Source organism: Notolepis coatsorum (assembly GCF_963971535.1).
Source record: "Notolepis coatsorum genome assembly, chromosome: 3".
Classification (NCBI taxonomy): domain Eukaryota; kingdom Metazoa; phylum Chordata; class Actinopteri; order Aulopiformes; family Paralepididae; genus Notolepis; species Notolepis coatsorum.
The window spans coordinates 120,999,466-121,015,490 of NC_140167.1; the positions used below are offsets into that span (position 1 = coordinate 120,999,466).

At 44.7% G+C, this 16,025-nt stretch overlaps 2 protein-coding genes across 5 annotated transcripts in view; both read left to right on the forward strand.

Annotated features, from left to right (window-relative positions):
* The window catches only part of traf3ip1 (TNF receptor-associated factor 3 interacting protein 1), an 88,057-nt gene extending 82,656 nt beyond the window's left edge, over positions 1–5,401 (forward strand). For all 4 annotated transcript variants that reach the window (XM_084309969.1, XM_084309971.1, XM_084309972.1 and 1 more), the window contains 2 exons: positions 3,943–4,160; positions 5,208–5,401. In XM_084309969.1, the coding sequence (XP_084166095.1) occupies positions 3,943–4,160; positions 5,208–5,364 (375 nt within the window). In that variant the 3' untranslated portion in view covers positions 5,365–5,401. The remainder of the gene's footprint in view (positions 1–3,942; positions 4,161–5,207) is intronic.
* A 7,053-nt stretch (positions 5,402–12,454) lies between these two features.
* The window catches only part of asb1 (ankyrin repeat and SOCS box containing 1), a gene marked incomplete at both ends in the record, with an annotated part of 77,820 nt that continues 74,249 nt past the window's right edge, over positions 12,455–16,025 (forward strand). The window contains one exon of the mRNA XM_084311361.1: positions 12,455–12,551. Coding sequence (XP_084167487.1) covers positions 12,455–12,551 — 97 coding nt within the window. The remainder of the gene's footprint in view (positions 12,552–16,025) is intronic.

A 16,025-nucleotide genomic window follows, 5' to 3' on the forward strand; every position in this document is an offset into this window, starting at 1 on the left:
TGTTTCAACATTGTAATTACTGAGCTGTTTGGTTTGTTTTAAGAGATGCCTTGATAAGACACTGGCTCCTAACAAGATGTGGAACCGGCTATGCCAAACGTGGTATTTAGCCCCCTGCCTACCGGGATGTATGACAGTCTGTGTGTTAGTTTACACACCGTCACCAGAGTGATTTCCTTATGCCTCGTAAAGGCAGGTGTATGACAGTCTGTGTGTTAGTTTACACACCGTCACCAGAGTGATTTTCTTCTGCCGCATAAAGGCAGCTGCTCCCACCTGTGGGGCCAAATGACATAAATTGGGCCAAGAGTTGAACTTGAAAGGGGGCATAAGTGTAGTAGTTGTTACTCAATACTATAGTAAAATAACCCCTGTGCCACAGCTTGTTACTAAAATAAACAAGGTTTTAAGGCCGGGAGAGTGGGTGGGTGCCATGTGTGTGTCCACTGTATATGCGTGTGCTCATTCCTCTGGTCGGTGGCAGTGTCTTTGCTCACGTGTGTGTGTGTGTGTGTGTGTGTGTGTGTGTGTGTGTGTGTGTGTGTGCGCGTGTCTTTGGGTTAGGCAGACCTAGTGCTCTCTCATTTTACACACACATTCGCACACACTCAGGCCTTGCAGAGCCCAGCTGAGCAAACATGGCTGAGTCTGGCGATGCCAAGGGAGGCCATTCGCTCATACTTCCCCCTCCTTCTTCCACCAAGGGGCTGAGGGGTGCCTGGGACTCCAGCGGAACCCCCTCCCAACCACATACCGTACACTGGAGGCCTTCACCAGCCCGTCAACCAGTCCCCTTACATTAGCCAGCACAATTCAGCCACGCGTTTGATCTTTATATATACAACTACGATGGTAGAATTCCTACCTAACATCTTTAGCCTTGAATTCCTAGACCACTAAATGCTGCCCTGGTCTGCTTCTGAGCATTTGATACTTGGCTGGAAAGGGTAGAAGGTTTAATATTTGGTCTTGGGGAGACACAAGTGATTTTGTCGCTGCATGCGTGTTTGTAAGTGTTTGTGTTTGCGTGCACATTCTTCTGCATATTTATTTCAGTATGAGTTGGAAATCAATCGGTTTATCTAATTTCAGTCAAAATGCTCTCATCATGAAGATGAACAATTTATATATAAAAAAAATTATAAAAAAAAAAGGGTTGTACAGTTTTACTTAATTTCCAACCCGAGTTCTTGATGATGCTATAAGCTGTCTCCGGCAGCACCACCGAATAATATTCTATAAAAACCTTAAAACCACCCAAGTCTATGTCTTGGCTAAGACGGGCTGGGATTGATCCATAAGACTCTGACGTGTTTAGAGCCTGCGCCCCAGGTTATAACACGCTCTGCTCAGTCCGCCAACGTCATTCAAGCTTTATTCAGCCCAGCCCACCACTGCATCACTTTGCCTTCCACCTGCTACTATTTCTTACAGAGAATTTGGCTTTTGGGTTTTTGGTCTTTTCAGCTCCGCTCACAGACTGTCCTTTGTTCTGAGCAGCGAAACCTTTCCTCTACATTCTTGAAAAGATTCAACAATATTCAGACGTTGTGGCTCGGGAGGTAGAGCACTTGTCTGGTAATCCGGAGGTTCCCAGTTCGATTCCCGGGCAGCGTGTCATAGTGTCGTTGAGCAAGACACTTAACCCCTAATTGCTCCCGATGAGCAGGTTGGCACCTTGCATGGTTGCCTCCACCATGGGTGTGTGAATGTGTGAGTGAATGGATAAAACATGAGGAACAAATTGTAAAGTGTTTTGGATAAAAGCGTTGCACATGGCTGGCACAGACAAACAGTCACAGTGTGACCTATGCCATGCTGTCCTGACATCAAGGAGCAGGTTTGGCTGTCTTGTGGATCCCCCTAACAAACCAGAGCCCACATTCAGGCCTTTTCAAGCTGCTCCTCTATCGATACAGAAACAGAGCTGGGATAAGCCACTGCTTGAAGAGGCTGTGGCCACAACCATTTTACCTTCTCCTCCGCTGCGTTCCAAGGCTTGCCAGCTTTACCTCAGTGGCTGAAAAATCGTACAAAGTGGTCAGGTAGCCACCATGACAGCCCCACCCAATGCCATCTCATCAACACACAAGGGTCAGCACAACCATAGTGCAATGGCTGAGCCTCACCCACCAGCGCCCCTTTGAAATATAAAAATAAATTGAAATATATTTTGTTTAAAACGTACTAACTGTTAGCTCTGGCATCAGGTGATTGCACCGTTCTGATCAGCCGTTTGTATGTTTGGGTTCCCAGTCCTTGGGTAAAGTCCTATCCAAGGAGTTATTGTCACATTGGATCGAGGAGGCCATATCTTTACCGTACACTATATAATAATATTCAACTTTATTTGTATAGCACCTTTCATACAAGAATTGCAGCTGAAAGTGCTTCACAGCAGCAAGAAAGACGTAAAATTAGCACAAAATTGGCATAAAATTGGCATAAAATTTGCACATAATTTACAAAAAAGTGCAGACATAAAATAGATGGCGGCAAAAAAGTCAAGGTAAGGCATAGAACATTAAATCACATCGTTTTTCATATTAGGATCTAACATCTTAATAGGCCTCTTTGTTTACGGTTTGATTATCACTGATACACAACACATAATGATAAAAGATTAAAATAGTGCAATAGTGGCGGTCAGGTGGCGTAGCGGAGATTACGTTCGTCACCAACCCCGGATACGCTGGATTCGCCTGTTCGAATCCAGCTCACAGCTCCGGCATTGTCACCAGCTTCGCTGGCCGTTCACACTAATACAATTGGCAGTATTAGAGGGTGGGAGAAGCTGGCGGGGTGGGTCCGGGTCGTTGTAAACAGCGACTCCTACAGTTCGGTCGGGGCGCCTGCTCAGCGCGGATAGGATCTAAGGGGGGTAGTGTGATCCTTCCACATGTTACACGCTCTCAGTTGAGAGTCCGCGCTGCCAGGTGAAAAGAAGCGGTTGATTGGCTAGACGTGTGTCGGAGGAAGCACGTGATACGTGATAGCCTCCACTCTCCCAGACCGACTGTGGGGGGTAGAGTGCGCAGCGACCAGGAAGGGGATTGGGAATCGGCATAACGACTAACATTGGGATGGGAGAAAATCGGAGGAAAAAGGAGGGGGAAAAAGATCAGTAAAAAAAAATTAAAAATAGTGCAATAGTGCAGTGCAATAAAATAATTTGTCAAATAGAATAGACAGAGTAAAATGATGCAATAGTGCAGTGCAATAAAATAGTTAGTAAAATAGAATAGACAGTAAAATTATGCAATAAAATAGTTCTCATCTACAATTCTCTCATTTACAGAGAGATCCGCCAGAAGGTCTTAAAGCACACTCTACCAGAGGTGTCTCAACATCTCGGCCTTTATTAAAAGGTGCATCAGCTGAGGACATGTGTTTTTGACATGTGAAGTGTTATAGTCTGGACATATCAACTTATTTTGCTTATATAGCGCTTTGTTGCGCTTGTCTGGCATAATGTCTTACTGTATTATATGGGGCTACCTCTATACAGTAGTCACCTTTTGAGGTCATATTTTATTCAGGTTGTGAATTAGCTCGTTTCATTTGTATACTGACTCATATTCATGGTTGGTAAAGGAACACGCCAACTTTTGGGGAAATCCGCTTATTTGCCATCTACCCTGGAGTTAGACAAGCAGATGCATACCCTTTTCTTCTCTGTGCATGCATTAGGCTTAGGGAACAGCCGCACCGTTAGCCTAGCTTAGCGTCATTCACTGGAAGTAGGTGTGCCAGTGTAGCCTAGTTCCCAACAGTCACGAAATACAATAGTTTGATGATCCCTGTACATATCTGACTCACAGTATATCATATCATATATCGATCATATACTGAAGGGGAAGTTGTTGCATCAGTGTCACACTGCATGACGGTAAAGCCTGAGGTTTACACCTCTCTAACCATCACCTTGTTCCCCTCTTCCAGAACGTGGTGTCGGAGGCGGCGCGCAAGAAGGAGCGGGACCTGGTCTCGCGAGAGATAGAGCGGCTGCGCGCGTCCATCCAGACGGTGTGCCGCAGCGCATTGCCGCTGGGGAAGATCATGGACTATATCCAGGAGGACATGGACGCCATGCAGGCTGAACTGCACACCTGGAGGAGGGAGAACAAGGAGCACGCACAGGCCCTGCTGCAGGAGCAGAGGTAGGTGGTCTCATAACATACACATTAGTACTGCAGTGCACAGGCCCTGCTGCAGGAGAGAAGTAGGTGGTCTCATACAGTAACATACACATTAGTACTGCAGTGCACAGGCCCTGCTGCAGGAGAGAGGTAGGTGGTCTCATACAGTAACATACACATTAGTACTGCAGTGCACAGGTACTGCTGCAGGAGAGAGGTAGATGGTCTCATACAGTAACATACCGCTGCTGTCGGGACAAAACCTCATAACTAAATTTTTTTTATTTATTTTTTTATTATATAAATCAACTCCGTAGATCATCCTCCATATGTGTGTGTGGGTTTTACAAAGTTTAAACAATGGGAAAGCATTAAACCGATCATCTGTCTAAACCTCCTAACTCTATTCACCCTCAAATCTGTGTTAGTTTTTTTCATCTGCTGAAAAGTTGGGTTTTTGGAGTTATGAGGTTTTGTCCCGACAGCAGCGATACACATTAGTACTGCACAGGCCCTGCTGCAGGAGAGAGGTAGGTGGTCACTAAGGATGTCCGTGGTTAACCATTAACCACCAGTAAGAATTTTGACCGACTAATCGGTTCTACAGTTTAACTGCCCCATTTTCGAATCACACTAATATGTGAACAGAATGCAATTTCCGTTGTGGGAGAGGTGGGTGAATGACACTTGCCTCTTGTTGAAAACAGCTGTGTTGAAATTATTGTTTTACTTTGCCAAATTCTCTTCATTTCAGTTGTAGTGATCACACATATTAATGAATGGTGCGTAGGCCTGCTGCAGGGGCAGAGCTGCTGTGGTCACACATACACATTAGTGGTAAATAAGCAATGATACCCAGGAGGGAATGCTTTACTGTGTATTATGAGCACTTTAGTGATTCCTCCGAGAGGATTTTGTTGTGAGATATACTGTATATTAGTAAATAATTGCATAACTGTCCACACTGCTGTGGACTTCCTAGAACCCTCTTTAGGACCCCTGCTGGTCCCTGGACCACACCTTGTGAACCACTGCTCTCTAATTTATATATACGTGTGTGTGCCACAGAACGACAGACAGTGCGGTGGAGCCCCTAAAGGTTGAACTAGCTGAACTGGACCAGTTGATCAAGGACCAACAGGACAAGATCTGTGCTGTCAAGTCCAACATCCTGAAAAACGAAGAGAAGTTCCAGAAGATGATGACCAGCATCAACAAGATCTAGTTTAAATTAAACCTTTCAAAGGCAAAGCACTGATGATTTACAGGGAAGCTCGTTCTTGCTAAAAGTAATGGTAAGAACATGTTGGGGGTGGAGTGTGGGGGAGGGTAGAAAACTGCACTTTCAGGGGGTTTTGGAGGAAAAGATGTGACCTCTGGTACACACTACACGGAGCCATCTCGTACTCTGTCCATGCACAACTCTTGACTTGAAGGATCATACCAGTGTTTTTGACACATGGTTCCAAGTCATTCTTTTCACAATCTTTTACCATTACCAAAAGAAATTCCGATACAGTGGTGAATCGTCAGAAAAGAACCAAATCCTTCAGTTATGGTAAAAGATTATAAAAAAGAAAGGCGCAGTGATTTTAGTATCGCAAGAACGACTTTGAACCCACGTGTCAAAAAGACCGGTATGGTCCTTTTTAAACACTCACTCAAGAAATATTTCATCTTACCCGCGCCATTTGAGGTGCCCGTAAAGTAATGACATTTATGCAAGCAAGTGAAAACGCATACCCAGTCCGAGAGTCGTTTTGCATGCGGCAAAACCATCTTTCACGGCCATTGTTTTTCCTGCATTTGCCAGCACTTTGAAGTTGAATCAGAGCTATACTGTACAGTACATGGGACCTTACAGTTTCATTGGGAGTAGGAAACGGTGTAATGCTCTATTTCAAGACTATCCATGCATCTATTATGGCAGGCTTGGCTTCTAGCTGTACAACATCACAGCCTAATTTTATAGTGGCACATTCAGTTGGCTTGAAAATTGGAGAAATGTTCAAATGAAATTGCAGAACTTGGTAGATTGTAGGATTTGTCCCAGAGGTGGCAGATCTGAATAACTCTTATCATCCACGTCCATCCGGACAGGAACTCTGAAGACACTTTGACAGGTTGGGGGGCGTCGTTTTCTGACGCTGCAATCATTACAAAAGCATGTTTTATGATGGGGTTCGGTAAAATAGACGTAAAATAGACGTTACCTTTGTCAGCAGGTACTCCACTCTCGCTCCAAGTGTCTTGGATCAGAACAGGATCAATACCATACTAGGTGGCCCTCATCCGTTGTCTTCTATAGTCTGCTCGGGCCAGACTATACCACGGGAGCCGAATAGGTTTCCTCATCGGCCGGTTTGACTATAGTATTTTTATGATTTACCAGAAGTGCCGAGTCCAACATAGTCTGGTGGAAACGCACCTTATCATCCATAATCATCATCCATATCATCCGTTTTGTCATCTTCATCATCTCCAATAGTCCGCTCGCCATTGCATTGCAGGTTACTATTGTGTGCTCGGGCCAGACTATACCACGGAGCCGAATAGGTTTCCTCATCGGCCGGTTTGACTATAGTATTTTTAGGATTTACCAGAAGTGTCGAGTCCAACATAGTCTGGTGGAAACGCACCTTATCATCCATAATCATCCGTTTTGTCTTCTTCTTCATAATATCCAATAGTTCGCTCAAACGATCGCCTTTGTCGAACGTTAGATGGCTGTAGTTTGCTCACTGCTGCTCACTCCCTAGTGCTTTGGTTGCTCTCACTGCGGCGTGGGGCGACCCCACACTAAACTGGCCCATGCAGTTCATAAGGTAGGCGATACTGCCACCTGTCGGGATTCAATCGTCATTGCCGGTCCCAGGCACACTCACAAGGCCCACGCGAGTGTTTAGAATAAGAAAATTGTAGCGAACCATGTAACGTGCTGCGTCGCGAAGCGGCCGACCCGGGTTCGATTCCCGGACCCGGCGTCCGTTGCCGAATGTCTTCCCCCCGCTCTGTCTCCCGTTCTTCCTCTCTCTCTCTCTCTCTCTACCGGACTGCCTGGTAGTAAAAAAAAGAAATAAATAACTTTTTTTATTGAATACGAAAATTGAAAAAAAGGAACAAAAAAACGAGATATCTCGTTATTGGCGCTCAAGCGTTGGCTCTCAGAAATGAGATATCTCATTATTGGCGCTCAATGAGTTAACAGGCGTCGCTGTTCACACCGGCCGCGGGTGGGCGGGAAGCGAATTTTTCCGCTTCGGTTGGAATTTGAGGCGTGCGCCACTCGCATTTTCACATAAATACACTCAATATCTGCATTATTACCACACATATAGATGTTGTTCAACCAGCTAATGTGTCTGTATCTTTCCCAATACAAATAAACCATACTATACTTTTTTCAGAAGTACAGTCACACTGATTTCATCATTCTAAAATTCATTCTAACATTCAAATTAATGATATAATAACGGGTTATACATGCAAAATGGACAATTACAGAATATAACACTGGAACTGGAAATCTTTAAAAAAATCTTCAAACGGGGACTGACTTCGCATATAGACTAGGCATTTACAGCTGTTCCAATGTAAATGTGCCTTCCTCCGTGCGCTTCCGCCCGCTCTGAAGTCTGACTCGGTGTGGACGGCCACGCGAGCTGTTCTCGCAAGAAACCTGTATGTGCCTGCGCGCACCTATGGTCTGTGTAACAGTCCCTTGTGGGGACGGTGCAGCGATGCGACAGCAGTCTGAAAAGCATATTAAAAACTATTTATTTCCTCTTTCTTTTTTTACTCCGTCCATCTGTATGTTCGCTTATGAATCTTCATAAGGCACAAAGAAAGTAATAAGATGAAGCAATACTAGACCAGACTGGAGGAATTACAGTTAGCGATAGCTGACGTTGACAATGAAGGAATGAGAATATGAACCACTCTAAGCAGTTTCCCCGGTTTGACTGACATTTTCAATAATGTAATTTCTTCCTGTAATCACTGTTTGAAAGAAAAACAATATTAAAAGGAGAGCCATGACTCCTTGAATAATGGCCTATTACAACCAGAGGTGAACACAATCTCTACATTGAACAAAGTAACTGGAATACCACATTATTACAGAAGGCAACATTTACAATGTGTTGATGTTGGCCATTTGACTGATGTTATGCTGAGCTATTTACGATTGCTTACCGTTTTACCACGATAAATGTTGTTTATTCTAGTTTCACTCCCATTTTCATATCAGTATTATAGTTGGCCCATCCAGTGTAAATGTGAAAGTAGACATTGAATAAAAAAACATGTACTCTAAACATTTTATAGCTGAGAATCCTGGGAAGTGAGGGCCCATTTCTGAACTAAGTTCTTAAAATGGGCATTTCCATATATTTTGTATGACACCATTTACATTGTAAAGTATTTGTACCATATCCACAGTTCCTCTTACAACTGTATATTATGTATATCTTGAGTCTGTATCATAGATCAAATAATTATATAATTTTTGTAGTAGAGTGAAATAAATGATTGTTTCACTAAATATTCGTCTCCTTGTCATACTTTATTTTAGGCTTGAAAAGAGAAAAGCAGGAGTGTGTGTGACTTGAGTATATTAAGGAGAATAATATGAACTTGGAGTTTATGTGAAGTAAACCTTATAATGGCAACTTAATGAGTGGTCTGGACAGCTCAAGTTGCATTATGAACAAAATGATAAACGACTGTAGTTTGTGTTTTTGTCGAGTTCACGCAAAGTCCTTGTGGCATCTGGTGCGGCCAAGTCGTACTCATGTCGAGACCCCTCTGGCTTTGAAGCCCGGCCTGACGTGACAATGCAAAACCTTTTCATTTTCCTTAAAAAGGCCATTATAACATCAGCAGTGACTTTTATCTGGCGAGCCATGAAACAGCTGCAACACACACAAAAAGCATTAGGAAGCCATTAAACCTATTAAGCGAGATTATGGATGGAGCATTTGTGATACAAATCAGATTTAGCCCAAGGCCCCTTGGAAAACCTGTGAGCACCTGCTTTATGCAAAGACTGACCTCGGCTTCAACAGTTGGGATTAGAGTAGTATAATCCAACTGCAATTCCATTGTCCATTTGCATTTACCTTTGTCACGGTGGGGCACAAACTCCCCCGACTTCCCTGCCGTTTCCAAACGAGCAAGGACTGACTAGTGCAAAATGTGGGTTAGGAGATGGCTACCCCCAAAAAAATTTAAGAAGTCATCATCCATCTCAAGTGTTTGGTCTGCAAGCTTCACAAGCTTAAAATGACTCTCTTTAATTGATGAGTGGGCTCCTAAAATACACATTAATTACCCTATCCTGCATGTCCCCACTAATCCCTACAGTAGGCCCAGTCCTTTATTTCACAATAAAGCCCACTGCACTTTGTTTGGATAAAGCACACAGCTTTGAGGGGGGGGGGGGGGGGGGGTGTTATATAGTAATATAGTAATTGTCCTTAATTGTAATGTACATCATTCGAAGATAGACTTTCAGCTAAGGTCAAATGTCTGGTCAAAATTCCTGCATTATTTCTTAACTTTCAAATTTTGCAAACAAGTTCTTTTGACAAAAAATATTACAATTTTTATTTTGGGGTTTATTTAAATGATAAATATGTCTTTGAACAGTCTTTCAATTTCATGATTTATGGTATTTTAGATACAGAATTAAGAGTTCATTTGTGCAAATCCATGTCAAAAGCCATCGTGAGCCATCAAGGCGCTACCTATTCTGTGGGGCAGTTGGATAGGAAGTGAGTCCATCTGAGTTGCAAGAGAACTCAAAGGTCAATGCAAATGCAACCTGTCACTGGCATCATTCAGTCCATAAATACAGTGGACATAATTTCTCGCTTCCATCTTTCCTGTCACTCACAGCTGTATACTTTCTAATAAAGAAGACATTACCATGGTAGCGAACTGCAGATATTTTTAAAGCTGAATTTTGAATCATTGTATCCATCAACCATTGTCTTTTTATATGGGTGCAGTCTGGCTGATGTATTCCTTTTTCCACGGTGGAGTAGCTGGTGTGTATTTACAAACCAGGAGGGTTTCTATGGCCCTGTCCATTCAGAGTGACACATTGAGCTAGCGGCCTGTCCTATTTATTTTTAGAGCACCACCAGAGCCTCAGAGTCCACGGTTCAGTTGTCGTCAGGCAGCAGTAAGCCACGCCTGCATGACTCCCCGGCGTACGGTAACCCTCCAACAATGACGAAGTCACCCACCGCAGATAAATAGTAAAAGGCAAGGCATCGTCTCCAGCTCTCAAACCTGCTCTGTCTGAACTTACAGGTCCCAGAGCATGCACCCCTCTGCCAGATGTATTTTATATTTCATATCTGTTGATGAGTCAATAGCATGGGGAGGGGGGTTAATACATAAAGGCTTATAAACTATAAGGGCTATCCCCAGCTTAAGAAATAACTATAGGTTTTCATCGACCAATACCATAGTCCATATAATCATCAAATCAATAAAAACATCTGGCTTTCATACATTTTGGCATGCAAATTAATAAAAATAAAAATGTTAAACAGTGAATGAAGACCAATGAATATTTGCAAAAATGTGACCCCAGAGAATTGCCTGAAATTGTCAATGGCTTAACTGAATAATTTAAAACTAGTCAACTAATGTATTGATGGTCTTGACCAACTAAAGCCCTGGCTGAGATTTGAACTGTCAAATCAACAATGAAGGAACATCCCTAATGATTAATAAATATATTAATGTTCTTGTTACAATACAATAACATGTTATTGTTTAGCGCTTTTCAAATAGCTGCTTCTCATACTGAACAATGTGCTCTTCAGTTAAACAAAGTCTATTCCAGAGACAGTCTATATAATGACAAATCAATGGATGGCAAATGCGTCGTAGAAGTTGGTATTTGATCAAATTAACAACTGTGTTGTCAGTAATTTACCAGTGACTTCAAATATGAAAGGAACACGATTATATATGTGACAGATTCCTATTATGTATGACTCTTCAATCAAAGAGATAGGGGCCTGGTCTTGTTAGTCCATATTATCAAGATGGCCAGAAAGTGAACTTCTCTAAACAGACCCCCTATTCTACAGGAAAAGTGAATTGAGTTCAATCAACTTTTCCCCACATCACAAGAGTGACTACAGCAGCCATGCCATCGGAGTCACTGTGCCAGTGCTACACATGTTACAGAACTTCATTCACTCCAGTTTCAAACCCTTGGATTCTCTGTCTGGCAGCATATCCAGCTGATTAAACAGTGTGGTGTTGATTTACATCAGAGAAGTGTTTAGCTGAAGTAACAATCACATTGACGGCAGAGGCTGGTAGAGCCGTTAGCAGTTTTCGAGGAAGCAGTAGAATTCGGCAGAACACCGGTTTGATTCCCAATTTCCCGCTCCTCCCGGGCAGCGTGTCGAAGTGTCCTTGAGCAAGACACCGACCTAACCCCTAATTGCTCCCGATGAGCAGGTTAGTACCTTGCATGGTTGCCTCTGTCGTCAGTGTGTGAGTGAATGGGTGAATGTGAGGAACAAAAATTGTAAAGCCCTTTGGATAAAAAAAATTTACCATTTATTTTACATTATGTCTCGGATAGCCTTTTTATTTCGCTAGCTATGTTAAAACTCTCAGGCGTAGTTGATATCGCGGGCGCGAGATAGCTAATGAGTGACCCTGATGTAAACAAGACGAAAGTCTTTCTCTGGTCTGCATCCCCTTAACAATTGTATGTATTGAGCTGTACTGTACGTAACTGTACCCATTCTGCAATCTGTTAATAAAGTTTTCAACCAATCAAAACGAGATAGCTAATGTTGTACCCAGACCCAGACCTTCTGAAAGCCTGCTCTGTGATGTCATCAAGATGTTGAACCGTTGAAGTCAAGTGCTCTCAAGGGGTTTCACACTTTGAATTGTGGATGCTTGTTCGAGCTTTCAAGCTCCTGGTGTAGTAGGTACTAATATCCATTTTGAACAAGAGGCTCTTGTTGCTTGAAAATAAATCGTAATGGATATCGTCACTAATATCACTTTTTACATGTAGAGGACATAGCCCAAGACAAGGTAACCGGTAGTGGCGTTGCCCTTGGCTTTAAATGTCTCCATAATATTGGAGTCAGGAAGTTGCGCACTGTTTGTGAAGCGTCGTATTTATGTTCATATTCTACAGTATGTCATTCATATTAGCCTAACTTGTGAAATAATAGTAATTTGTCTAACTAATTCTGGAACCATTGTTGATATACGACGCACACTAACAGCGAATTCGACATTGAAGGTGTTTTAGAACAGAGCCCATGGCCGAAGGACCAGACGCTGCTGTTGACCACCTGCCCAACACCGTTCCTCCACCACTCATCACAGTGTCGGATCTACCTAGCGCCACTGCTGCGGGTAATAACTAGGCATTGGAGCTGCATAAAAGCAATTGGTTTTGATAGCTTATCAGTGAGCTGGATGCAATCCTACCTGGAGGGGAGAGAACAGATGGTAGAGGTAAACGGTACTCTATCCCCCCCCCCTCACAGTGAGCTGTGGTGTTCCACAAGGAAGCATACTAGGACCGCTACTCTTCCTAATTTATGCAAATGACATGTCATCAGCCTGTGACTGCAACTTGTTCCTGTTTGCGGACGACTCAGCCCTGCTGGTCTCTGACAAGAACAAGTTGCAGGTTGAAAAAACCCTCAGCTCGGAACTAGGCAAAATCTGCATATGGCTCGCTGATAACAAACTATCATTACACATGGGCAAAACAGAGTCTGTTGTGAAGGGCCAGATTAAACCGAATATATATATTTATTTATATATATATATTTAATTGTATTTGTATATTCTTTAATATTCCCTGATATCCCTTGTATATTCCTTGTACAATATGCATTGAATATCCATTCTAGCCTACTGAACATCCCACAATAGTCTCCATTCTACTATTGGTCGAGACCTTGGTGCCAGGCTGCCATACCCCTCAGACCCAGTTCAAACGTACCGCTCCACATGTACGAACAAGTCCTAGTTCCGCGTAGGAATCTGGCTACCGCACCACTAATGGGACTATTTGTTCATAGTGCGTATATATACTGCGCTACTAAAGTAGGACTTTCTTTTCAGTCCAGTTTCTTACCCTCCAATAGAGTCACAGACGTAAAGCCTCCCCGCGACGCCACGTGTGGGAGTAAGGCCAAGTTCGCCTACCATCGGTATTGAGACATCGTGTATATTAATATTTGAATAGTCATATTTGGCACTATATCGTCGAGTTGGACGTAGTCTATTAAGCTAATAATAGTCTGTTAATATATAGTGCTTCGTGCGGTGAGAATACTACCGTAGTCAGTACCCCATCGTTTCGGGCAGAGAACTGGCTGCTTACCCAGGGTGGTTGACCCCATGTGAAGCTGCACCCGAGGAGCCCCAGAGCCGACGAGCGAGTGGACCTGTATACCGGATTATTCTACCGACGACAGCCCGCCTTCCCAGGCACGGATTATGCTTTGTATACTTTGATTATTCCATGGATAAAGACCCCCGACACTGCCGTGTGTTGGAACCCCCCCCCCTGGAGAGGACGCAAGGTGAGGAGACGCTCTGCAAGACGAGGTCGCTTCACGTCTCTCCCCCGTGGACCGGAGAGAGCCGGCCCACAAAGAGTCCACCTGCTTTCATCTGTGGTCCAAGGATCGCCGGCGCATTGAACGGCACTACAGTGGGTTCACCTGGGATACCCTTGGCCGGACGAGGCAGCCGGATTCTACCCCCCCCCCCCCTCCTACTCCTGTCGGCTTACAAGCGACCGGATTAACCCCCTCTAGTGTATCTAGTATATAATCATTAAAGTATCATTGCTGTTATTCCTTAACTATTCCAGGTCGTATATTTACCACCTGCGCCTTCAGAGATTGGACATTCTCTATTGATATACCGACGAATACTCTTTGCCATAAAAGTGCATACTATTTCAATTCATAAATGTAATTAAGTGATTAAGTGCTTGTTCTACACACCATCGCTGTGTAGAAATAAAGACCTGTTTCGACTTCGTACATTTGTGTTGGATCCGTTTCATCTACGTGAGAGTGTTTATGATAATATATTTATGCCGTGTACTGGGTGGCCGAATATTAAGTACAAAGGTAGTGGTAGTAAGTATCATATCTAGTAATACAGTCAGGGAATTGTACCCCTCAGTTACAATTGGTCCTTCGAGCCGGATGGTAATTAGTGTAATATTAATATAGTGTTATTAATATTGAAATGGCCTATGATGAACACTCCACGAAACGATCCTCCTAACCAACGCCCGCAGCGCGAACGACGGCTCCCTCAGTACTTAGAGGCTTACGCTGTCAGTCAACAACCTAGTCTTCTACTAACAGTAAACGCGGTAAAACTAGAAAGTAAAAGTATGTCTAACCCCAATGCCCAGACTACCCCGACCATAGAGGCCCCTACGGGCTCTAATGTAACTGACCAAGTTCACGGTGGGGACCAGTGGGAACCAGACATGACTTCACACCCCGCCAGTACTGAAGAAGTAGTCCCCGATGAGTCCCGGGAGGAATACAACGCTACCGAGAGAGAACTCGGCACGGAAGAAGACGGGGAGAGCACCGTGGAGATAGAACTCCAAGGCTCCGCAAGGAGTACCCCGAGGGAAGGCTCCCCTATACAACCGCCTTCTCCCAGCGAGGCAGAGAGGACCCTACAGCAGGCCTTCCTCATCAGCCTGAACGCCGCTGCTGAACGCGACCGACTGCAGATCCAGCAGCGAAGCGAACACGAGCAGATACGTCTAGAAATAAGACGCATTCAGATGGAAGAGAATATGGCCCGAGAACGAGCCGGTGCTCAACGGGACGCAGCGCGCGACAGACAGCAGTCGCAACTAATAGAACAGCTGATCAAACGGACAACACCCTCTCCCTCCGCCAGAGGCTCCAGGAACTCGTCTAGACACACCTCCAGGGCGGCATCCCCTAGCCGAGTAAACAACCCTGAACTTGACCAACAGACGAGGTCTATACCCCCCACAGACCACCTCCCCCCACCGGTCCAAGCGAGACCTAGCAACCGGGAAGGAGCAGCATATCCTGTGGAGAGGCTAAACCAGAGACTACAAGCACTGGATGACCTAACTGAAGACGAAGAGGAAGAGGAGGAGAACCACGCCCGAAGACAGCACAGTACTCTACCGGACCAGGAGGCCCGGTACAGCCCAGGCTATACTCCCGCGGAGCTGCGCTACAGACCCCCGACTCTATACCCGGGTGAGCACGACGCACGACCCGCACCGAGGAACAGCACCTGGACAAGCGGGCCATGGTACACTGCCGGTACCAGCCCATACCAAGGAGCGGGAGGAGACTCGCCTAGGAGGCCTCTCCCCCAACGCTCGCCGATGTATCCACAGTCAGCGTCATACATTGGCACGCCTATGGTACCCGACTTCACCCAAGAGAACCGGGCCCAGTATACAGAACTCTGCATGTGTCTGGAGACCATGTTGGTGGATGTATTGGATGAACGCCACAAATACGCCATCCTACTGAAGCACTTAAAGGTACCCCGCGCACATAATATAGCGCTCGCCTACGCGACTTCCACCACCCCATACACAGCAGCGCTGGTAGCATTGGACCAGAGGTATGGGCGCATATGGGATTACGTGATCCAGGAGATCCGACACATCGACCGCTTACCCCCAGCAATAGACAATCGAGCACTGGACGACCTGTCCATCAGAGTGCAGTCCCTGGTAGGGATGTTGGGAGCGCAAAGAGAGAAGGGGAGGCATGAACTTTACGCCAACTCAAATGTGGAAAGGATCCTGGAGAAGCTGCCGCCCGCTCGTCAGGAGCGCTTTAG